This window comes from Desmodus rotundus, chromosome 2 (genome assembly GCF_022682495.2).
Source record: "Desmodus rotundus isolate HL8 chromosome 2, HLdesRot8A.1, whole genome shotgun sequence".
In the NCBI taxonomy this organism is placed as follows: domain Eukaryota; kingdom Metazoa; phylum Chordata; class Mammalia; order Chiroptera; family Phyllostomidae; genus Desmodus; species Desmodus rotundus.
Window position 1 is genome coordinate 202,221,884 of NC_071388.1, and position 24,571 is coordinate 202,246,454.

The window sequence follows — 24,571 nt, forward strand, 5'->3', positions numbered from 1 at the left end:
GCACTGTGCTCAGCAAACACTCCAGGCATACTCACGCCCCAGGACCTTTGCATGTGCCATTCCCTCTGCCTGGAATGTTACTGCCCCCGAGATTCACATTGTTCATGAGCTTATTTTATTCTAGTCTCTACACAAGTATTTCCCCTTCAGGGAGGCCTTACCTGATTGCCCTGCCTACAGTCCTACTTCCATCTCTCTCCATCTCTTCACCCTGTTCTATTTGTGTCCCCAGCACCTCTCACTACCTGGCCCTTCCCCTTGATGACACACACACACATGCCGTATACACATATGCAAACATGTGTGCATGCACACACACACCACCCAGGTGCACACTGTGGATTCACCTTCCTCATTAAAACACAACCTCCATGCACACTAGGACCTTGCTATTTCACAGCTGTATTCTTAGCACCTAGGAAATGTCTGGTGCACAATAGATATTCAATAAATAACCGATTAATGAGTGAATGATCCTTACAACAACTCCTTATTTTACAGATGAGGAAACCCAAAGGAAAAAGGTTCAGTGGGTCACTCGAGGTCATGTAACTAGTAAGTAGTAGAAGCTGGATTGAAAGTCCAGCTGGACATGCTACACCTTTTCTTTTGTTCCGTCCTCCAAATGGTGGTGAACGCATTGCAGGCCACATATTCCTAGCCCATCAGGGATGTTCAGACCTTCTACTCTGTCCATCACTGATGGGAAATGCTCTAACCTGGACCATGTTGGTAAGACCTGCTCTGACCCAAAGATGGACAGGGAGTGAAGTGGCCAGAATTCCCATTTCTCCACGAGCTTTGTGGCCTCGGTCAAGTCCTTCGGCCTCATGGAGTCACCATGGCTTCCCACACTCCACACCCAGAGGCAAGTTCTGAGGTTCTTTCAGTGCTGAAACTGTGACCTAACTGCTTTTTAGAAACCGTGTTCATGACCTGCTAACATGCTCACTTCTTCAGCAGAGTGACACTGGGTGTGATCACTCTCAGCTAATCTACTCAGGACTTGTCTCCAGGAGGAGGTGACCCATTTCTAATTCACAACCCAAACGCACCTTGAGACCAAGCAACACTCAGTGTTTAAAAGAGTAAAGCTGGGGGAGCGGGGGTGGGGGAGACACTCACTACACTCCCCTTGCCTCGGAAATAACGTGCTTTTAAAAAGAGGCTGAAATCACCTCTTAGTGGAACAATGGGGTGCTCTGAAGTGGAAAGATGCTTTGCATGGTGCTGATAATATTTTGGCAGTGATGGCTCGGAATGCATATCACAGCTATTCTTTTCAGGAAAAGAAGTAGCTCCTTTGAGGAAAAACTCACATTCTTGAAATTAGAAGACTTTTTTGAAAATAAATCCTGATTTCAACAAAGCTAACTTTCATCTTAGTCATTCATTGTGTGTCTGCTACGTGTGAGGGATGGGGCTCCGCATAGACGGGGAGTGGCGGAATAAAGAGTGACCCAGTGTGATGCTGCCGTCCTCAGGACATGGCAGGCAAAGCACACACCTGCGCTGCAGGGAGTGCCCAGGGCGAGAGGGCAGAGGGAGGGGAGGCCAGGGATCCAGCCTCTTTGGTATAACTCATATAGAATTTCATCTCATTCTAATCATTCATTCATTCATTCATCCAGCAAATCTTTATTAAGCTTCTTCTAAGTGCCAGGGCTTGGTACTGGACATACATGTCCACAGAACAGACCACAAGCTTACGTTGTCACTGAATTCTCACACCCAGCCATGGAGAGGGTTGTTGTCATCTCCTTGCAGAGAAGAAGCAGGTGCAGAGAGGTTGCCCAAGGAGCCCAGCTAGGAAATGGTGGGATGGACGCAGGATTTAGACTGCTGGCTCCAGAGACTGTGGTCAAGTGGGACGGGCAGGGGTCCTCCCTCCAGGACAGATGGTGCTGGGTCTCCTGCCTCTGGTACCTAAGGCTCAAGTAACTTTAGGCAACCTGCACGAAGGGGCATCAGGAAGCTCATTCTGAACCGGAAAGGAGGATAGTGTGGTGACGGGAAATTACTCACATTTAAGGTCTCATTGTGTGGGATTTGCGATTGTCATCTGGGCACTTTGACTCACAGCCTATACTCCTACACAGTGTGCTATAATTTAAAAACAAAATAAAATAAAGGGACCTTTCTGATTCTGTTCCTCACTTCAGCATTGCCATTGAACTTGTCTTTAGAGCGGTCTGCATCTGCTGTTCATTCGCCCTCATGTCCTGCCCGCAGTCTGTGTGCCTCACCCCTGCCAACCAGTGTCACTTGGGAGGAAGCTGATAAGCCTGAGAAAGCCATGCAGCCGTGACCATCGCCAGATATGGTGCTGCCCTGATACTACGGTATCAGAGTATGTGGTCTCTCAGAGACCTCAAAGCTCCCGCAGCCCTTATCACATCCATGCAAACAGGAGGCTGCTGATGGCTTAGACAAACCCTGTTGACAAAGCCAGTGACCTCCTCTTACTAGATTCTCTTGCGATGTTGTTATTGTTGACAAGTATTGCAAGAAAGTTAAAAAAATCAATTATATCCAATAAAAATTTCTTCCTCAAAATAGAATTTTACAGACCATATTCTATTATTCATGCTATATTGTGTGTACACGTGTATGACATTAATCGATGTTTCACTATTTTAAAATCATCTTCTGCTTTCCAAGAAATTATATAAAAAATGAAAACTATAACAGTTTGTTACTTAATCAATTCCACATCCAATCCATCCAATATTCTTTCAGAAATTACCCATGACTCACAAATTTCTGTCTGTACCGGCATTTGATGTAGAAATTAAAGCAAAATATCAAAATATTAGCAAATTTGGAGCTGAAGCTTCTTGGCTGAAAATAATATTTTCACTTACCAAGAAACATTCTCCCCTCGAGAGAAATGAGCATATCAAGACTACGTCTCCGTGAAAAGATTTTACTGGGAATTTCTGTTCTCTGGTTACAAGAACCTGGTTTGAATTCATTCATTCATCAAACAAGGCAATTCCTCGTGATCAAACATGCGATAATCAGAGCACAGCAGGATCCATGTTCATAAGGAAAACACCCCTCCTCTACTGTTTGTGAGTTCTTATGTGTATATCTGGAGCTTCAGAGGTCAATTAGTTGGTGTTAATTAACCTGTAAATAGTTCCATCACAAAGGAAATGTAGTTTTCCTATGGAAAAACATGTTTTCCAGGACATTCCTTATTTTGAGCAACCACTCCCATTTTTCGGACAAAAATTGCCTAATATTTCTTCTTTTACAAAGAGACCTGTTCGAGGTGAGAAAGTTGAAAGACGTGGGCTTAAATCACATGTTTGTACCAGGAAAGTACTCAGCACACAGTGTGGCTGCGTACACAGAAAGAGTATGTGTAAGATGGTCAGGAATGTGGGCTTGGGAGGCAGACAGGAAGACCTGGGTTCAAATCCCAGCCCCAACAGCACCTGGCACAGCGAAGACTATGAGAATGTTCACCTCTTCCTAGGCAGAGCCTCTAGGGACTAAGTGACCAAATTCTGGCCAATGACACGTGGTGGAAGTGATATAAGACACCAGCAGGCACAGCTCTCCCAAGGCCCTCTAGATCCCCGAGTGACCACCTGGAGGGTAAGTATCATCATCAGACTAGACACAGCAGAAATAACCTTCTCTTGGGAGCCACTGAGATGCAGGGATTGATGTGTTACTGCTGTAGATTGGAGCATTGCTCTGACTAATGTTGACCAAGCTACAACACTCCCCATGCCTCAGTTTCTCACTTATGAAATTGGTATAGTTAAGAATGTTTTTAACTTGGAGATTGTTCTAAGAACACCCTAAGAAAGTACTTAGCACAGCCCTAGCATGTGGTAAACACTCAATAAACGTTAGCTGTTAGTGTGTGTGTGTGTGTGTGTGTGTGTGTTGACCACAGCGAGAAGCTTATTGAGAGGTAGAGCTAGAAGGGGGAGGAGGGGTTGTTCCTTCAGGAAACAGGAACTGACAAAGTGGAAACTTGCTTAAGAGACCTGCAGGAACAAGTCAGAAGGTGATGTGCAGAGAGAGAGTTCGGGTCCCAGGGTAACATTTCCTAATCTCATCTACCTCTGATTAGCATTTGAGCTAGAGCATGAGGAAGAACAGGGGTGATGGGCAGATGCCAAGCAGGCAGTTAGATAAAGGGGTTTGGGGGGGATCTGACCTGGAGATACAAAGTTAGGAGACACACTACGGAACTGTGAAAATGAATGCAGTGGCTCCCTGTGTGCTGACGTGGAAGGATATCTATGATCTGGCAGGAAAAAAGCAAGTTCTAGAACAATGGGTATGCTACAATCACTTGTTACATATGTATAGAAAAAAATACTTGATCATCTCATCTGCAAGAGAAATACACACATACACAGAGGTCTGAAAAGAATGTGCCAAAGTATTAACCTACCCCTATGATATGATAACGTTTGGGTTAATAGATAAGTAAAGGACTTTCTCTTTTTCATGTATAAACTTCGAGTTGTTAGGTCCTGTTACGTACAATGAACATTTAATCCTCCAGGTCCCTCTTCATTCCATCCCTCTCCCCACCCAACTCCTACCTGATCCTGAATCCCCACCCAGTGGCAGAGGTCGCATCCGAATGAGACGGAGAAGGAAAGAGGAAGTTGATGTGAAGGATGATGTCACATGATTTGATCATAAAAAAGGAGTGATTTGGTGCTTGATTTGAAGCTGCATCAAAACAGCAGTATCAGCATGGTCACTGGTAAATTTCGTTCCTGCTCCTTGAAGTTTTAGAATCAGTGGGCTAAGCTGCAGGTCAAGTACGATGACTGGCAGAGCACAGGGGTCTGTGGGCACGCTGTCTACTGCAACCTCCTAAGAGCCACTCGTTGTGTTCCGAGGATTTCAAAGTCTCAGGCAATAGTCATGGATCCTCTCTACTAATCAAGGAATATTAATGACTGGCCACATTGTGGGGAAGAGTGTACCAAGAACGCCAGCTAATGAACACACCTGAACAAAAGGAAATCAACATAAACAGGAAGATTAGGTGGCTTTACAGAACAATCTAGGTAGATTATCCTTGATTTTTCTTAAATTATTTGGCATAATCACCCAGCACAGCACCAGCCCACACTCAGTACATATTTTGCAGAATTGTTTTTGAAACATCCAGGCCTCTATTTGATCAAGAATATCATTATTGCAGAACTAAACGGTTGGAATGCAGAGATGGAAATGTCAGAAAGCCAGCCAAGGGACAGGATATGGGCCCCCACGTGAACTTCCAGTTCCTGATTATATAAAGCACAAACTGATGGAATCAAATGGGGCCTTGAAGTCCCCTTGTCCAACAGCCAGACAAAGTGCTGTTTAACCTCCGTTGATTAATAAGCATATATCCTACAGAGCCATATACAATAACGATCAGCTACGGGAACCATACCGGCAAGGCAGACGCAGGTGAAATTGCTTCCGTCTTGCTTTTCCTTTGAGTCAACACAGCTCGCGTTGTTCTGGCAGGGCTTCCTCTGGCAGGCATCGAACTCTTCGCAGAAAGCACCCACATACTCATCGTCACAGTTACAGGAAAAGGTTGCCTAAAACACAAATGTGCAGTGTGTCACTTGAGTTCTCTCAGAGGCACGCGTCGGCTGCGAAACGTGGAGTTCAGAAGCACCATTTCGTTTCATAATACCAGCGCTGAGTGTTTTCAACGATATTTGCTTCTATCGTGATATGAGTAAAACCATCGCTTAAAAAGAAATGGTATATACTTTATAGTTTAAGTTCAAACATTTGTTTTTAGGATTCTTTACTCATACTTATTTCAACCATCTCCAATCTTCCTAAAGTAGAAGGATAACTTTATTTTAAGCAAGAAAATGAAGTTTTGTTGAGCTGACAGGGAAATAGCAATTTTGCTAGAGCACATATACTGTGCTACAGCCATTCACTTAGACGCCACTCCAACTAACACACACCCTGCAGCATAAACAATGCTTATGAAAAAAACATCCTCAGATGTCCTCCTCGGGCCGCCCTTCCAGAACACTGAATTTACTTAATCAGCCTGTCAAGTAGCCTCTGTCGATAGCCAGGCGGGGGAAAATAACAGGACTGTAATTCAAGTCATCTGCGTTCTTTCTAGTTTCTGATGCCAACATTCTCCCAGCGAAAGACTAACTCAGACCCAGAGGACTGAATTGGACTGGAAGGTTCACTTCTGAGACTGCTGTAAAATCCAAACAAAACCGAGCCTTCCTTCTCTCTCTTTCTCACCAGCCTCAGGTGGGTGAAATAGCGAACAGAATCACAACCCTGGCTCCGAAGCCTGTGCAAAGTAAGGTAGACCGTTACTGCAGATTTTATGAGGTCGGGAGGAAAGGAAACACAGGAGAATTGCATAAGCAAACCTTACTGCTTAAAAACAAAACAAAACAGACAAAAATACCTTTCCCAGCTCTCCCCAAGCCCCATGCATCAATCAGGCAGGTGTTCAAATCTCTCCTGTTCCAAAGCCCCGCCCCCAGGCTCTTCTGGGCCTGCCCTCCCTCCCTGTTCAGGTCCCCAGCTTCTGGCCCTTAACCTTAGAAGCTCTGCCCTCTTCTCTAGGATCCTCTTAATCCAGGATCCCCACCCCCACCCCATACCTCCTCCGCCAGCCCAAGCACCGCACAGTGACCATCCTTCCTCCTGAAAGAGACAGCAGCCTTGCCCATTCTTCTCTTGCATATTATTTTTTTGTCTCTCAACCACGTTTGAGAGTTCTCATCCATTTATTGATAGATCTATTGGCTGCACATTTAGATTTCTTTGTGGTCCTTATTAATGAGGTATGTTCTTCATCCCTTTCTTGAAATACCCGTCATACTAGATAGTGATTATTAATGACATGTAAAATAATAGTTATGTTCCCGGTCATCACGCTGAACTCTCATCACAGGTCAGAGAGTTTTTAATTGTCTTGCTTCTGTTTTCTAGATAAAACAACCACCCCCTCCAAAGTGCACACCAATCGCGAATAATGATAACATCGCTTGCCCTTCTCCAGTTCTCGTGGACCACAGGTGGCTCTTCCAGGATACTCTGATTTCAAAGGGAGGTTTGTAGAATTTACCACTAAGTAGATAATAGAATGGTTATGAAATTGTATCAAATGCCATTTGGCTTATATAAAAAAGATAACTTAGATAGTTTTATGACTTAAAATTGTCTTTTGTTTTTTTTTACATATGTGTGAGTTGCATGTTTCAATTCCCGAGCATGAGTCAAACTTGCATTCCTGGAAGGGACAGCCCCCGAGGTCATTCTGCAAAGTTGTTTCACAGCTGCATTCTACATGGAGTCATACTTCTAAGCCTCCCACCTCACTTGCCCCCTCCCCAAAGACTCCTCTGCTAAGAAAAACTGTCTCTTGCACAGTGAGATCACATTTTACACCGTAAGGGGATGGTTCTTGCCGACGAGTCTAAACCAGGACTGGATGGACTCCAGATAGTCAGCGTGACATTCACTCACCCAAAACTGCCGGGTTTTATGTAGGTGTGTTTCTTTCCTTAATTGAATGTGTTTCTGTTCGGAGCATATGCCAAATCCTTGGAATCTGCGTAGTCAAGTCATCTTTAGCTTAAGAACATATTCTTCACTTATATCTTAGAAACCCAAACAATTGGAATAAAAGTGACATTTTTTTCTTAAGTTAGAGCTAAATGTTCTGCCTTCTATTTGTATCATCCCTCACACCTCTCTGTGGCCAGTGGAAATTCCTTCTGCATTCGAGCAATTGTTGGCTTCCTGTCTGATTTTTCATGATGTCCTGAGTTTTCTGTTTCTGGGTGTGTTTGCATAGACTTTGTGGTTGAAATCTGGGAGAAAGGCAGCCTATTAAACAGGAAACCCCTTGCCCAGAACTGTTGGTCTTTCAAAGAAAATGTTGTCCGCGTGCAAATGCACAACAGAGTACACCTTTGCGATTTGCAGGGGACGTGTCTGGAGTCCTTTGCGAATCTGGACATTAGTGAGCAACTTGGAAATGTAAACACTGGCACACCCAATGCATACGATTCCAAAGAGGGCCTCAACATCATAATAAATTACCACATGTCATTATTTTTGGCAGCTGTGCTCTCAAATTTACTTGGTTTGTATCCAGACATTCCACACTGCAGATAAATTTCTTTGGTTATATGGGGGATATATTTTGCATATAATTTATCGGGTGAGTTCCATGGGAGCTATGTTGCTTGTGAAAGTAAATTATTAAAAGCTGCAAATCAAATATCTTTGATTTCATTTTGATTGAATTTAAAGCTAAAACAAAAGCCATACATTTTCTTTTACTTTGTTTTAAGCAAGAACCTTGAAAGAAACTATTGAAACAACTGCTTTTGACCAAGTAAAACACTGAATTAATTCTTAAACTTTGAATTAAATAAGGTGGAAGACGAAAAATAAGTTTACATACCCATGGCTATAAAATTTTAGTTAAATCTTTGTGTATTCTATATCATGTCATTCATAAAGTTAGACTTCTTCCTATTTTCTAATTTCCTATAAATGTTAAGAGGTTTCTTTTTTTTCAAGACTGATGACTTGCAAGAGGCCAACAATATTTATTAGGAAACTATGTTTTTAGTACATTTGTTGTGGGAAACTGACCACTGAAAGCATTACACTCTTATGCCAACCTGGAGAAATTCAACCCACCAACTATGATGATATCACTAATCTAGGTCCAATTAACTTAACCAGCATCAGAGACAAAATGAACTTACTTAAAATTCATAGCTTAGCTAAATTACAGAATACTTCCTTGAAAAATTATTATACATTTTATACGTAAAAGTCTATCTCGGGTAAAATGAAAAGTGACTCTCAGAGATTAATTTTAAAACCCAACGCAGGATCTCAATTTTCCTCCTCGGCTTGAAGTCAAACATTCCATCTGTACGTCTCTGAAACACTTTGCACAGAGCAGCAATAAGCTTACTTTGAAGAGTTCTCAGCTGAAAAGTGCTGGTCATCCCTGCACTCATTTATTCACCATTCACCACACTGGGCACTTCCTACAGGCCGGGCCCTGTTCTAGGAGCCGGGAGACACAACAGTGGAGAGGACCCTCCCACACAGACTACATCCCAGTGGGGGTGGCTGACCACAGACAAAATGAACAGGTAACTTCGGTAGCCAATCAGGTGATAAATGCTATGGGAGGAATAACATGGGGAAGGGGAGAAGGGGGGTTGTGGCCTGCATGCCCACACAGCGGCGTAAAGAGGCAAAGACTTGGCGGAGGTGCAGGAGTGAGCCCTGGGGGAGCCCGAGGGAAGACAGTCCAGACAAAGGGAATCGTCAGTGGAAAGACACCAGGCTGGAGCCTAGCCCAGCCAAAAACAGAAAGCCAGAAGGCCAGTGTGGTAGAGCAAATGGCAGGGACAGTAGAGGGCCATGAGGGGAGAGGGTAACTGGGGTGCGGCTCAGGTCACGCAGGGCAGCACTTCTCAACAGAGGGCCCATCTCACCCTCAGGAGGCTTCGGCCATGTCTGGAGACATTTTTAGTTGTCACACCTGGGGGTTTGCCACAGGCATCCAGTGAAGAGGGAGGAGGGATGCTGTTAAACATCCTCCAAGGCACAGGACAGGCCCCGGAACCAGGAATTTTCTGGTACAAATGTCAACAGTATTCAGGTTGAAAGCCCTGATGTAGAGCTTTAGAAGCCACTAGAAGGATGCTGGCTTAGTATAAAACTTTGGAAATCACAGTTCATGTGCCCCCAAAGACCCAAAATTGTATTGCACATAGTAACGTTGCTTTGCATTACATTAACCAGTTCCATTACTAGTTGATTTGATTCAGGTGACACCCTAACCGTGGCTGTAAGTGACCCCACAGCCCTCTCAAAGCAGAAGTTGATGGCCTTTTATTCAGGCTAGTGTGAGTTCCTCCGTGTGGACAGTATGATGTTAGCCCTACCATCTTCCAGGCGTCATTATTGAGCCTCTGAGCATAACTGGTTCCCACCGGATAATGTACCTGAAGCTGGATGTCCATGTTTATTCTTTAATCCCACTCACCCAAGGAACAGATTTTGCACCCGCCACATGCCAACCACTATTGTATTAGAGATGTGCTGACGGAGAGAAGGGGATGGTCCCTGCTTTCATGGAGCTTATATTCCAGCTTATATCCTAGACTGACAATGCAGAAATGCATAATATCCTGTCACATGGTGGTACGTGCTACAAAGAAATGCTAATAGATACTAGTGGCCAGAGAGTAATGGCAAGATGCAAGTTTACTTCTATCTCAAGCCAAGTCTGTTGGAAGGACCCATGTTTTTAAAGAATTGTCCCTTCGTAGAGTTCAACCCTCCCTCCACATGGTTGAGGTTTTGCTTTACACTTAAATCAAACCCAAACAGCAGAAAACTGAATGCAGGGCCATAGTTTCTTGCTCCCTCTTGCTCTTTCTCTCACTGAGTGGGAAGTGAATTGTTTTCACTGGGCTGCTATTTCACCTCATGCCATCCACTAAATATTGAAGGGTCTTATCAGAAACACCCCTAGTAAACCTACTATTGCATTTACCATGGAGATATTGTCGAGAAAATTATATACCGACATTTTTTTGTGCCCTGCTTATAAAACTCTATCCAGGAAAATTCACTCACTGAAGTGCCAGTAAGAATTTTGCTAGTTGAGAACTGATGCTGTGTCCTTCTGAACAGTGCAGGTTGTGTGACTGCCCTTTTATTTTTCTACTTGATTTGGCCGCAGTGAGCTGGAGTCCACTCGAGGTCCCACTCCAACAGCTGTCTAGGGCTCGGTGACCTATCCATTTCCCCTTTCTAACTTGGATGCTTCTTTCTAACTTATATCTTCTCTGACTTTCGTATTTTTATATTTCAATACTCTAAAATATACAGCCAAATGTATAAATGAGTAACCTAAACTCTCTCTCCTGTCATACAAGGCCCTGGACAATCGGGCCACATTTTCTGTCTCATTCCCTGTAATTTTCCCCTGTCAGGAAAGCCTAATTATTTTGGAGGAATCATCCCAGAGAGATGAGTTCTCTGAGAAGCTTTATTTCTATCTTTAGGAGTCAGAATTTACTTTGCTTCCTCCCTTAAACAAAGTATACAGAAAATACAGTTACTTCTTTTGGCTCTCCCAGTGCCGTCAGCATAAACATGAAATCCCCAGCTGACTAGACACTGAACTCGCTGCTGATAGAGCTTGCTTACATTAAATTCTCATTCCTCTTCACCACATCTGTCAGCTGGGTATTGCCAGATCAGTTTTAGGAGCTAAGGACAGACCTGACAGAGAGGTCAGATAAATTGTTTAATGTGGCCCAGCAGGCCAGTATAAGGTGGCGTAAACTGGTATCATCTGATTCTAAATCCTTTTCCATTCTCAGCTGCATACCATCCTATCGGCACTGTAACAATCTCTGTTCACCATAAATGTACATGGGGGTGCCCCCCACCCTTACCCTAAAATAACCCCCCACAACCTGTTCCAAATATCAGTGGTGTTTCTACCTCCCCCTTGCTCTCTGGCTGCCTTCCTTTGAGTTCACTGATTCTAATTTCCTTTAGCCTTAAGAATAATACCAGATTTATTCATATAAGGTGTCAAAATGGAGTAAAAATATTCTTCCTGAGGGTTGGAAGCCTAATCACTCCTGAGCAGCCTCAGAAACATTGACCTGGCTACTCTTCACCAGAATCGGAGGCCCTCGTCTGCTGGGAGCCGAGTTACTCATGCACAGTGGATGTTTGCATGCTCGCTGGATGCAGCCGACCTTGTAATGGGGTGCCGATGGGGAGACTCACAGCAGAGTCCTGTGCAGGCACAGCAGTCCCTCCTCCTATTCCCTCTCTATCTCTGATGGTCTTGTGTTTTGATAAGATAGCATCATAGCCACTTACACATTCTTCAACCACACGTTCGTTATAAAGGGGATACTTGGACAAGGATGAAGAGCAAAGAAGGTGACTAATGGGTCCCTAACACTCTAAAACTGGGGGGAAAAATTTAAACCTCTCCTGGCTAACAGACTCCTTGGGCCAACTGCAATGTTCATTATGGGCCAGCCTGGTTCCAAACAACATCTGGGCTATTCATAATGAAATGTCTGAACATCTGCAAGGCCAAAACTCTGGCTCATGAGTTGATAATTGTTGAAACTAAGTGGGGCAGGCATGACAGTTTGCCAGATTACTCTACGTGGTGGTTTGCCAAATTAATTTCATATATGTTTGAAATTTTCCATAATAAAAAAAGCAGTGCTTTTATTTTAAGAGTCTGGCTAAGTCCCAAGAAAGGAAAGATAAAACTCTGAAACATTAGAGTCACATTTCAGCATCCCGTGTCCAGCTCCTGCCCACGGAATCTGCTATTGCATTCACCATAGGGATGTCGTGGAGAACACTGTGTGCACGGCGCCCACTCCAGGAATTTACTTCATACCCAAGTGCCAGGCAAAGCTCTGCTCATCCAAAGGGACTGATGAGCTTGCTCCTGTGGACAACATGAATCAAGTAACTGAGCGCACTTCCCTCTGAACAACCGAATCTTCTTGACAAGAAGGCTCAGCCATTCCTATGCCAAGGGAAGGCTTGGCTGCCTCTCAGCTTCCCCAGCACGCCAGGGTCACCAGCAGGGCACAGCCAGCCCAGACCTTGGCTGGGAGACAGCAATTCCTGCTTATCGAGACTATGAGTGAAAATGCAGAAGACCTTTTGAAATCAGCTCTCCATACCTGGCGGGGTCCAGAAGTACAGTCTGTGTCCTAGCATTGGCAAGCTCTGGAATCTTTTTGCTCCTAGTAATGAAGGAGCTCCAGGTGCAATTATATAGGAAGAAAGTTCCTCAAGTAAGGGCTTTCTGCAGCCCCTTGGCCGAGAGCTTATATTGCTCTAAGCAGACTTTGGGAAAGGAAGGCGGTGAGGCCCCACTAACTCCAGTAACCACACAGCAACAGTCACATTCTAGGCCCAGCTGTCCCATCACCCCAAATGCACTGACCCTGAGCTGATGGAGACGGAGCCCACAGATGCGTTGCCCTGGTCATCCTCAGCCAGGGACCTATTATCCCAGCTCCTAGGTCATGGGAACCAGGCAGGGTAGTCTTTCAGGTCTGAGGTTACAGAGTTGACAAACACTAAAAGCCAGATAAAACAAGTAACCACAGCACACGCTGTCATTTCATTACACATAAGCGAGCTGTCACTGAAGGGTCAGACCAGCCTGGCGTGCTCTTCTAGCCTTTTGCTAAACCCAGGTTTAGTATCCCAAGAAACAAACAAACAAAAAAATCACTTGGATGTAAAATTTAAGACAATACATGAAAATTCTATTTATGATGTAAAAGTGCTTATAAATGCCTTTCCCTGAGCCCAGGCCACACAAGAACGCCTGGAATCCAGCCATGGAGACAAATTGTTACCTCTTGTTGGGACACAGTTAGCTATCTCAAAGGAAAAATGGGCTACATTTTGAAATTCTTGTCCATTAGCTGGGTCATGTTCTACTCATTGCACATGTAATTTAAACAACATTCTTTCATTGCTTATCACGCATAATCTTATTTTCCCATTAGACACTAGACATACCACTGCCCTTCTATTTGGGTTCATTAATTGCAAATGTAACAGCTTATTTTTTTTAAATGAGCTTAGAAACATGCAGATCATCTAAACATTGAATTCAAGACCTGACATTCATGAATTCGTAGAATTCGTTTCTTTGGCTTAAATGTTGAATTCTCAGCAGTAGAAACAATAATGAATGAGAGTTCCACTCTTTACTTTCAAAGGACATTGAAGTTCACTTTAGTACTCAGGAGAGAAAAAAAAAAGCAAATGTCTTTCAGGAGCTTTCATGAAAGCCTTTCTTCCTAAAATTGGGGGTATGCATTGGCCAAATGGAGACGTTCAAAAGCCCTTCACAACCATATTCTGCCCGCGTATGTGTCCTCGGCACTCTGAATGGGGCCATAACTAGGCGCAAGGTTTCCATGTAACCAGCCTCCATCTACAAGTCACTGCCATCTGTGGGCTTGTTTGCTGCGCCACTTCAATCCAGTAACAAAGTCGAGCACGACTTCTACAAAAATGAATGTCACTGGAAATTCATCTTCTGTTGAATTTCCCTGAAAAGAAATAGCCTGATCCCATAAGTAGATGACATACCATTCTACTTTCTTATTTTAAAATTCCATTATTATATCAAAAGAAAATGGTAAAAAAATGTTTTAATGAAATGGATATTTTGTTGTATAAACTATTGATAAGAAGGGACTCATTGAAAATAGCGATCCTTCCCAACAGCCTCCTCAGGTTACCCCAGATGGAAAACTCACTCTGAACTACATTTTTAAATGTAAAGCAAAGAGGATAAACTACTGGTCACTTTCTCTAAAGATGGAAATGCAATGGGGACAGGGCAGGGTACAAAATGATCATTTGTTGAAGAAAGCCCCACTGTTTGCCGAGTACCATACGAGGATGCACTTACTCCTCCCAACAGTCTTGCAAGATCAGTGTTACCTTTGGCTTTCACCGCTGATGGATCAGAGAATTTAGGTAGCTTGCTCAAGGTCACAGACCTAGTGAGAAGCACAGGGAGGCAGATTTGGCCTCCTTGTCAGGACAGTCTTAGAATTTAAGATATTAAGAAATGCAATTAATTGAGTTACAAAGTATGAGAAGCAGGGACCAAATAACACCCTGAGAAGGGGATGAGGACAGCATCCATGCACCCGGTAGGCATTTGAAGGGGATGACCTCCGAAGGCCACTTCAACTTCTAGGCCTAGTGCACCTGAGGTTCAGTCCCAGGTAGACCACAAAGGCCCACTGTTACGGTCCTACTCCAGTTGATTTGCCACCACTTTGCCAGCCACCGCCTGGTGGGTTTCTCTCCTACTCTCACTGCATTGTCTGCTGGAACTGCCACGGCAAACTACCACAGACCCGGTGGCTTAAACAGCAGAAATTTATCTTCTCACAGCATCAAAGGCTGGGAGCTCCGAAAGGAAGGTGTTGGCAGGGCCGGTTCCTCTGCAGGCCTCTCTCTCTGACTTACAGATGGCTGTCTGCTCCCTCGTCTGCATGCAGTCTTTCCTCCCTCTGTGCATGTCTACATCCTAATCTCCTCTTTTTATAAGGACACCGGTCATATTGGATCAGAGCCCACGCCTAGGACTTCATTTTACCCTAATCGCCTCTATAAAGGCCCAACCTCTCCATACAGCCACATTCTGAGGCAGGAGAAGTTAGGGCTTCAGCTTAGGAATTTTGCAGAGATACAGTTCAGCCCATAACACCCACCCATTCCCTCTCTGGCTGTCCCACCTACTATTTTCAGAGCAGTCTTCCTCAAATGCTGCTTTCTGAACTCCACAAATATTTGACGCTTACTGTATACGACTGATCATCCTAGAGGACACACGACAGTCACTGAAACAATCGGCACTGCACACACAGACCCGGCATTGCTGGCTGAGGTCCCATTCCCGGCTCTTCTACTTCTTCGACCTTGGGCAAGTAGTTTACATTATTTATTACTTTGTTTCCTGTTGGACCTTGCTTCAATAACAGGCAAAACATAAAAGGAGATGTGCTATAACTCAGAGATTCTATTATTTATGTTGTGATTGAAAAATTTAACTGTTGGAGGATCTAGAACAATACAAGAGATATTCAACACCACCTATCCCACAGGAAGCGTGGCCCCAGTTCTCCTCTTCAGCTGGTGTTCAGGTCTTCTTCTGAACCTTTAAGACTAGAATCTGCATTTACTTTCCTATGGGACCCACAATTCTCCTTGGCCTTAGTCTTCACATCTATTTTCCTCTAAATAGATTATTTTATACTTTATATACTTTTGTGAATAGCCTCAAATCCAATCCAGAGTCAGAGACTATAAATACATAGAAAAGTAAAACACACACAGAGTTGATAGAAGGGATCAATTCAGCCGTCCTTTTGAAGAATGAATGCAATTATTCAGCCCTTCGTTTTCCCATCGAAATAAGAATATACACATAAATCTAGAATATTGGTATCACAGCCTAAATTCCAAGAGGTTTGTCTGGCTTGATTATATAATCCCTGATATCACAGACTTTGACTAAAGATATTTCTTCAGCATTTGAAGAGGAAAAAACTATATTTTTATTTTACTGTGAAAGATTTTTATTTATATAGAGTCCCCGATATGATCGATGCATTTGTTACTTTATTGAATTTACACGCACACAAATTGAAATAACACCAGCAGAGGTGAGAAGGTCCTACCATTCATTTTAATTAAATCTTGTCTCAATAAATGTTTGTTGCTTTCATCATTTTAGTATTGAACAAATGGCAGGTTATAGCTAATAAATGTGTTTCTCCAGGAGAACTAGAAAAGGCTGTTTATAATTTTCAGAATAAACTCATCAAAACATCTAACTCAGGGGTGGCAAAAGGTATAAGTCCACAAAGTGAATCTTGCTTGCTTTCAGACTTTTTGTTATTAACCTATAATATTCACATGAAGCAACTTCTTTTGGGTGAGAATTTAGTCCTCCAATTCTGAATAAATTTTGCATGTAATAACATCAACACTGTTTATATCTTCTTTTCAAAAAATTCTTAATTATCATATTTTAACCATTTTGATGCTTGCAGTTTCTTTTCTAACTCATGTGTGACTCTTAGAACAGGACATTGTATTAGGTTCTGTGACATGATTTTATATATATATATATATATATATATATACACATACACATACAAACAGGGTCCAGCTGAAGTAAGACCTGCTTGAGTATAGTTGGTAGGGTAGTAATATGGGTGTAATAATTTATAGTTTTAATTTGAACATTTCACCTAAAATTTCATATGGTGTGCTTGAGTGCAATGTTGTTATGTTACAGAATTACATGCTTATGATTTTGTAATAAAAAAGAGGCATTATTTGTGCTGGACCTTCTGTGTGTGTGTATATCTGTGCCTCAGATCCCTGGTTCAGAGCTGCTAAAACCCTTTAAATTTCCTACATGACAAAAGCACTAGGAACATCTTTTGTTCTACTAGCTGGCCTTGACCCACCTCCACCCCCCCAACCCCCAACCCTATTCCCATTCCTAAAACCAAGGTCCAGAGTCCCTTGGAGTTTCCTGGGTGATGGCAGTGTCTTTTGTTTGCAGAGGCTACTCTGGACGGCGCCTGGACCGGGGCTGGCCACCAGAAAGACCAACCCATAATGAGAAGCTTGGAATTTTCAGCCCCAACCCACCCTCCGGAGAAGGGCTGGAAAAGGAGTTAATAATTGGTCGTGCCTACCTGATGAAACCCCCATAAAAATCCCAACAGGACAGGGTTGAGTGAGCTTCCAGTCTGGCAATCACTGGGAGGGGGATGCACCCCGACTACACAGGGAGAAAAACTCCCTCAGTCGGGCCCCTCCCAGACCGCACGCTCTGTATCTCCTCACCTGGCTGCTCATCTGTACCCTCAATCATATTCTTTAATAAACTGGCAACGGTAAGGAGTGTTTCTCTGAGTTCTGTGAGCTATTCTAGCAGATTAATCAAACCCAAGGAGCGAGTCCTGGGAACCTCCAACCTATAGCCAGTTGCTCAGAAGTGAGGGCGACAGACAGCCTGGGCTTGTGACTGGGATCTGAAGGGGGAGGGGACAGTCTTGTGAGACTGAGCCCTTAACCTGTGGGATCAGATGCTATCTCCAGGTGGAAAGTGTCAGAATTTTGTTAAGTTGTAGGACACCCAGCCATAGTCCACGTTTGGTGACCACATGTGTCAGAAGTAAAGTGTCCCCTTAAAGGTAACGGAAGCCCACAGGCCCTGGCAGGTGTGGCTCAGTTGCTTGGAGCATCGTCCTGTAAACCAAAGGGTCAAGGGTTTGATACCCAGTCAGGGCACATGCCTGCATTTCAAGTTCAGTCCCAATTAGGGCAGATATAAGAGGCAAATGATCGATGTTTGTCTCTCACATTGCTGGTCCTCTCCCTCTCCCTTCCTTCCACTCACTCTAAAAACCAATGAGCATGTCCTCAGGTGAGGATTAAAAAATAAAAAAATTTAAAAACAGACAACCCACAGGAGGAAGAAACACACAGTAGGGAAGAACTGGGTTTTTTCCTACACAGGAAGATGGAAAACTGAGTTTTTCTTTTACAAGTGCTTTATCTGGAGGGCGGGGAAGGGAAGGCATGCTGGATTCCCTAGAGCCTCTATATCCCCATCATTAGAAGGGATAGTGAAATGTCCAGGAGGCGGGGCTGTGTGTGTGGAAGTCCTTGACCTCGCACAGACCCATGGCAGTGCCGGGAAAACCCTTCAGCTCGCTTCTTCTTCCTTGCGCTCAGGTGCTGACAAAGGCTGCTACACCTAGTAGTGTGGCTGCCCCGCACGACAGTCCTTGGCACAGATTTTTTGTACTTCTAGTTTTTAGATGTGCACGACAGAGAAAATAAAGCTCTTAGGAGCCGACCCAAATTCCTGTTTTCTCTGACGGCTGCACACCTGGGCTCCAGTGTCGGGACAGGCTTGGGGTCACTGAGGTCACCAGATGAACAGATCTCCGACAGCTTCTCAGGCTCCTCTACAGCAACAGTGGCTGTGTTTCTTCGGCTTAACATCTCTCTCAGAACGGCTCAGATGCCACCAGCCTCCCCTGTTTCTAAACTAGGAGACATGAAGACCAAAGCAAGGCTCGGATTTGCTGACAAATGTGACGAATCCCACCTCCCCCTTCCCAGGTTCCTGCTCTTGTACCCAACACCTCCAGGAGGCACCTGCCTTCTGGAATTACGTACTATTCTCTTTCCTACTAAAATCAACCCCTGACTGAACTAAGTTATTGCAGTCTTAATGATAGATAACACCTTAATAGGATACCATTTTAGGGCCATTTGCATTTAAATAGGAAATCAGGCTGTGATTACACAGGAGTGAAGCTCAAATAGCAGGATCCGCAGGCATCCCACCAGGTGGATGAGTTAAGGAAATCTGGGGTGAAGGGTACTCTCTAAACATCCGTGAACCTCACACCAAGTAGGCACCCCCAGCCCGCCGCCTTCTGTCCAAAAAGCATGGGCAGCTCAATCGTATCAATGTCAAGTTACTTCTATTTTTAGAATTAGTTTTTAAAGTACCTTCAGTTCAGAAATAAAGACCTTCATAATAAAACATTTTTTTTTAAAAGGGTATTAACTGTGGGGGGTGGGGGGAGGGATGGGCAGTGGAGAGTAATGAGAAAAACTGGGACAACTATAATAGACAACAGTAAAATTTTTTTTAAACTCCTCATCTGAGGACATTTCCTCATTTGCTTCTAGAGAGAAAGAAAGTGAAAGAGGAAGGGAGAGAGAAACACCGTGCGTGCAAGAGCATCTACTGATTGCCTCCCATACGCGCCTGGACCAGGGATCGAACCCACAACCCTTAGGTTACAGGACGATGCTCCAACCAACTGAGCCACATCAACCAGGGCATAAAACATTTCTTAAAAGTTATCTTCTAGTACTACTGCTATCAGGTATCTATGGCTATGCCAGTTTTCAGAAAACCTTTTTATTAGGATCCTTCTTGGAGAACAATTGATATTTGTCAACAATTTTATTTTTTAACTACAAAACTAGAAATACATTTAGCTGAGCAATGCTTCAAAACAATGGGTAAGAAGTAAGGCTAACAGCTGACTGCCCATTTCTGTGGCCCAGGGCACCAACTCATCACAGCACAGATCTTAAAAACAAAACAAAAAATGCTAGTATGTAGAACATACGCTAGTGACTCGGATTCAGAAATTCGAGTACCAACAGTCTCCCAACAGTTATCTTTTAAAAGTAGAACTCTGAGAAGGAAATTAAATGTGAGTCTAGCCCCAAATGATTTCCACCAAAGTCAGTTAAAATCAGTTGTGCGGGCCAGAAGCATTGCTGGGCAGTTCAAAAGAAGATGAGTGAAACACTTCCACAGTAACAGCGTTGGAGTGCCAAGTGCAACAAGGGCCACAGGAAGGTGGCCACAGTGCCCCTTCCACTGGTTGGCACATCACAAGTGCCACCTATACCTCATGAAGCTCTTTAATAAATGCTTCCACACATATGATCTCCTTTCAAATTCCATTAGGATTTTCCAGCACCTGCATGGATCTGTGTGAGCCCTCAGCCTGACACGTGCCACAGCTGTGTGCCGTGGATACTCTCATGGTTCCCATGGAGACTGAGGGAATCGTGTGATGCAGTTTTGGGAAGGGCCAGAGTCAGGTCCTGACCCCGATCTGCCCTGACATCCACTGGCCTCCACCGGGCCACAAAGCCACAGACTTCATCAGAATGACCTGTGCGAATGTGGAAGCCACACGGGCATCGTCTGGACCAAGTACAGGGACACTTACCTTCAAACACAGAGATGTGTGCTGTAGCCCTGATTAATTCTCTCTCCAACGAAATGACAAAACTAATATGGCCTTTACATGCCTCTTAATGATCTAAACAAACTGGAAGTTAGTACCTTTGGAGGTACCATCAACTCTTAAAACTGCAACCCTTACTGAATCACGTCACTTCGTTCCTGAGAGCCTCAATATCCCCACTCAACAGTTCGAGTGAAGAAAACGTCCACGTCACAGGGCCCTGGTGGGCGGAAGATTCTTTCTGCCAGGACACAGCAATGAAACTGATGTCTTGTTAGTGCCCTGGGAATTTAACCCACATGGAACTTAATGGGGTATATTTGATTAAATTTCAAACTAATTGTTCTTATGGTAGAAAATGGAAGTGTAATATGATACTAATCTAAATATAGAAACCATACTTCTTATATTTTTATTTATTTCAGCAACCTCAAAAATCCCAACAGACAAGACTCAAATTTAGCTGCTCCTTCTGGTTTTATATATCACAACATAATATCTTTCTGTTTATCCCCCAAATCCTCCATGTGTAAGAAAAACCTAAAAATAGAGGAGCAAGCTTTGATTGAAAAAATCAATGAAATAATTCGAGCTTGAAGAAAGGTGACCCAGTTCCAGCATTAGTTCCCACAGTCTCTGACCTTGGACTGTGGGGCAGCCCACCATAAATCTAATCAAAGTGCAAGCTAACCATGGCCTTTGCCACTCACCTTGCTGAAGGCTCTTTTTCCATTCCAGGCCCTGGAAAACTTCCTGAGCAGACTGCTTCATCATCACTTCAACTGCTGATTTCCAGATATATAACTCATTCTTTTACTATTTTAATGCCCACTGACCATTAATGTCTCCTGCATCAGTGTTTAATCTGCTTGATTTATACAACTTTGTTCGACTCTCTGTTGCTGACACTATTTGATGGTGATTACCTATTATAATTTGCTTACCAGCACTTAGATGTGTATTAAATCAAACCAAGACCAGAGTTACAAGAAAAAGGATGAAGTGAAAATGTGATGAAGAAAGCATGTAAGAAATGAAAAAAGTTAGTAGAAAAGAAACACTAAAAATATACTAGCGAATTTAGGAAAGCACCTATTGAATTATAATGTTGAGGCAGAATGAGAGGAGAAAAAGCAAATATTCTAAGGTTTTCTATAGATATAGACGCTAATACAAGTGCATAATTACTCGTGGAACATATAAATGCTACTATATACGCTGCTGCCAGTATTTCTTCTATTCATGGGCTTCGTCTTCCCCTAGTCTCCCGCCACAGTAATGTCACTCTGCAAAAACAGATGTGTAAAACTGATGTCCTGCATAATTAATGACCTTTGAAATCTGGGCAGCTCTGGAACATTCCGCATTTGCTGGGCCCTCTGCTGACCCCCAGAAGGCTATCTCACCGGTGTCCTCTGTCCTTCTTTCCACGCTCAAGCATTAAGTGAGAGCCCACTGCACATCTCCCATAGTCACCTCTGTCTGAGGCTGAGACACAAATTTTCTGCCCAGAAACCAAGTACAGTCACATAGGGAGGGTCAACTATGTTCATGGCACTGGTCCGAGGGGGCCTGTAGTAACCTTGCTCCCTGTGTCCACGCCTGAGCAGCTGTTACATTCCAGGGAGGCTTTCTCATTCCCTTCTACAGCCAGATTCTTTGTCCCTTAAATATCCTTTCCAACCACAGAATTATCATTAAACTACAAATTCTCCTCCAGTGTGAACTTGGAAAGGATTAATGCTCGCTCAATTAAATGCTGATCTTAGCTTCAAAAATGCCCGTTATGTCAAAGGAAGTTGAGTACAGAACGAGGTCCTTCTTGCTGATGAGTAACAGACATGGAGGTTGGGGCCAAGTTTCTTGGGATTATTCTTGGAATACAAGGAAAAGGCAATCTGCAGGAAGAAACCCTTCCAGTGAGTCATGGCAGTCTGACAGGTGTTCGGGAGATGCCTGTCCTGCCCCTTCCCCACGGAGGCGGTGGGTTCCTGGACAGTTTTCAGTCCAGGCAATGTTAGGATAGCGTCTACTCTGAATCTGCCTTGTCTCACATTCCCTAGGGATAAATCAAGCTTCTAAATGGATGTCAGGCCAAAGGTAACCTGGATTGAGCAGATATTCTAGTGCTGACCTGGCCTGGACCAGTATTCAAGGTGGCTCAGGTGAACGGAATCACCTGCTTCCATACAGAGCCAGAATCATCCCGAATCCCCAGGAGCTGCAGCCCCTGAGCCACTTGACCACGTGAAGTCTGCAATTATTTCTTCCCCTGTAACCAAGATTGTGCACAAAGGTGATACAACTTCAGTTCTAGTGGGAAAATTCAAAAGTATTTTTTCCAAAGACATAATGCATATAATATGGGTTTTTAGAAAACAAAACAAAAATTCTGTTTGATCAGCAGTATTAGTCATTAGGAAAATGCAACTCCAGACCACAGTGACATACTGCTGCACACACACTAGCATGGCAAGAATCAAAAGGAAGGGAGAGCAGCAAGTGTTGGTGCGTATGTGGGGAGACTTGAATCCCCACACATCGCTGGCAGGAATGTAAGATGATTCTCTGGGAACTGTGGAAGACAATGGACACTTCCCCCAAAAGTTAAACACAGAATTGCCATGTGATCCAGCAATTCCGCTCCTTAGGTGTCCACCCAAAAAGATGACAAACAGGTACTCCAACAAGTGCTTGTATACACCTTCATGGCAGCACTAGTCACGATAGCCAAGATCTGGAAACAAGTCAAATGTCCATCAACCGTAAATGGATAAACAAGTCATGGTCTGTGCACACGGTGGAACATTATTCAGCCATAAAGAAGAATGAAGCACTGACCCATGCTACATGCAACAGGGATGAACCTTGTAAACGTTACACTAAGGGAAAGAAGCCAGATACATACTGTCACATATTATACGGTACCATTTACAAGAAACATCAAGAATAGTCAATCCACAGAGAGAGAATGCAGACTGGTGGTTGCCAGGGGCTGGGGGAGGGGATAGCGGGTGACCGCTGAGTGGGTACAGTGTCTCCTTGGGGTGAAGAGAATGTCCTGGAACTAGAGAGAGGTGGTGGGTGCACCACTGAATTGTTCACCTTAAAATGGTTAATTTTGTATTGTATGAATTTCATCTCATTTTTAAAAATTGTTTTAAAAACTGTCAAACCTGGGGCCTGACATCACTTGCTTCAAAGAAGCAAGTTTTGTCCCTTTTCGGAAGCGCTCCACACCGCCTCTCCCACACCTGCTCTTGAGTCCACCTTTCCCAGGACCTTTGCCCATTAATTACATCCCTCCCCCACCTGTCCCATCAGCCAGCCTCTTTCCTTCTGGTTACTTCCATGAGCACGCCCTCTGCTCCAGAAGCAGAACCTCTCCTTAGGACCCAGTTTCCCACCCAGAGTACCACTACTCTCTCCCTCCACTGGGTGTCAAGCTTGCCAAAAGCACAAGGCGCACCGCTTACCCAGGCCCTCCCTTACCTCATAATCCAGCTTCCTGCCCACCACCCACACTGTCCTCCCAACAGCAAGACCCCGGCTGAATTCTCCCGCCTGCCCTCCTGGGAGGCCACTGATTTCCCAAGAGGCAATCCCTCCACTGCCTTGCTCTTTACTGTCGAAAGCGCTTGATGAACAAAAAGGTTGCAGGGGGGAAAAAAATGCCAGTTTCACTTAACATGTCCATGATGAAGCAGTAAAAATTTTAAAAAATTAGGAAATAACCCTTGCACATATTTTTAACATTCTGGGTAACAAAACGGGAGGGACACATAAGCACCCTGCTGCTCCCTAAAGTCCAAGGTAGTCTCAGGCAACACACGTGCGTGCATTTCTTTGAGGCATAACCTCACTAGCCTGTGTTTCATGGAACACCTTTACTCCTTGGAAGACTGACCAACAGGCAAACTATGGTTATTCACACTTGACAAATCGGCAGATATTTTCTCTCAAATGAACCAAGTGAGCCTCTCACTTCAAGGAGAACAACTAATAGTTTTTGTTGTCAGAGATAAAATTTGGACATTAAAAGCCTTAAAGGGAAAAATGAGAATTTTTGGAAAACTTTTATCACTCATTATGAGCCTGACAGACTCCCAAGACTAAAAGACTTTTTTGATGAGATTGGTGGTGATATT

General features: G+C 43.9%; 1 protein-coding gene across 1 annotated transcript in view; it reads right to left on the reverse strand.

The window, feature by feature from the left end:
• Positions 1 to 24,571, reverse strand: part of DNER (delta/notch like EGF repeat containing) — a 252,031-nt gene that overhangs the window by 86,164 nt on the left and 141,296 nt on the right. Inside the window, exon 6 of the mRNA XM_053919153.1 lies at positions 5,426 to 5,579. Within this exon, the coding sequence (XP_053775128.1) occupies positions 5,426 to 5,579 (154 nt within the window). The remainder of the gene's footprint in view (positions 1 to 5,425; positions 5,580 to 24,571) is intronic.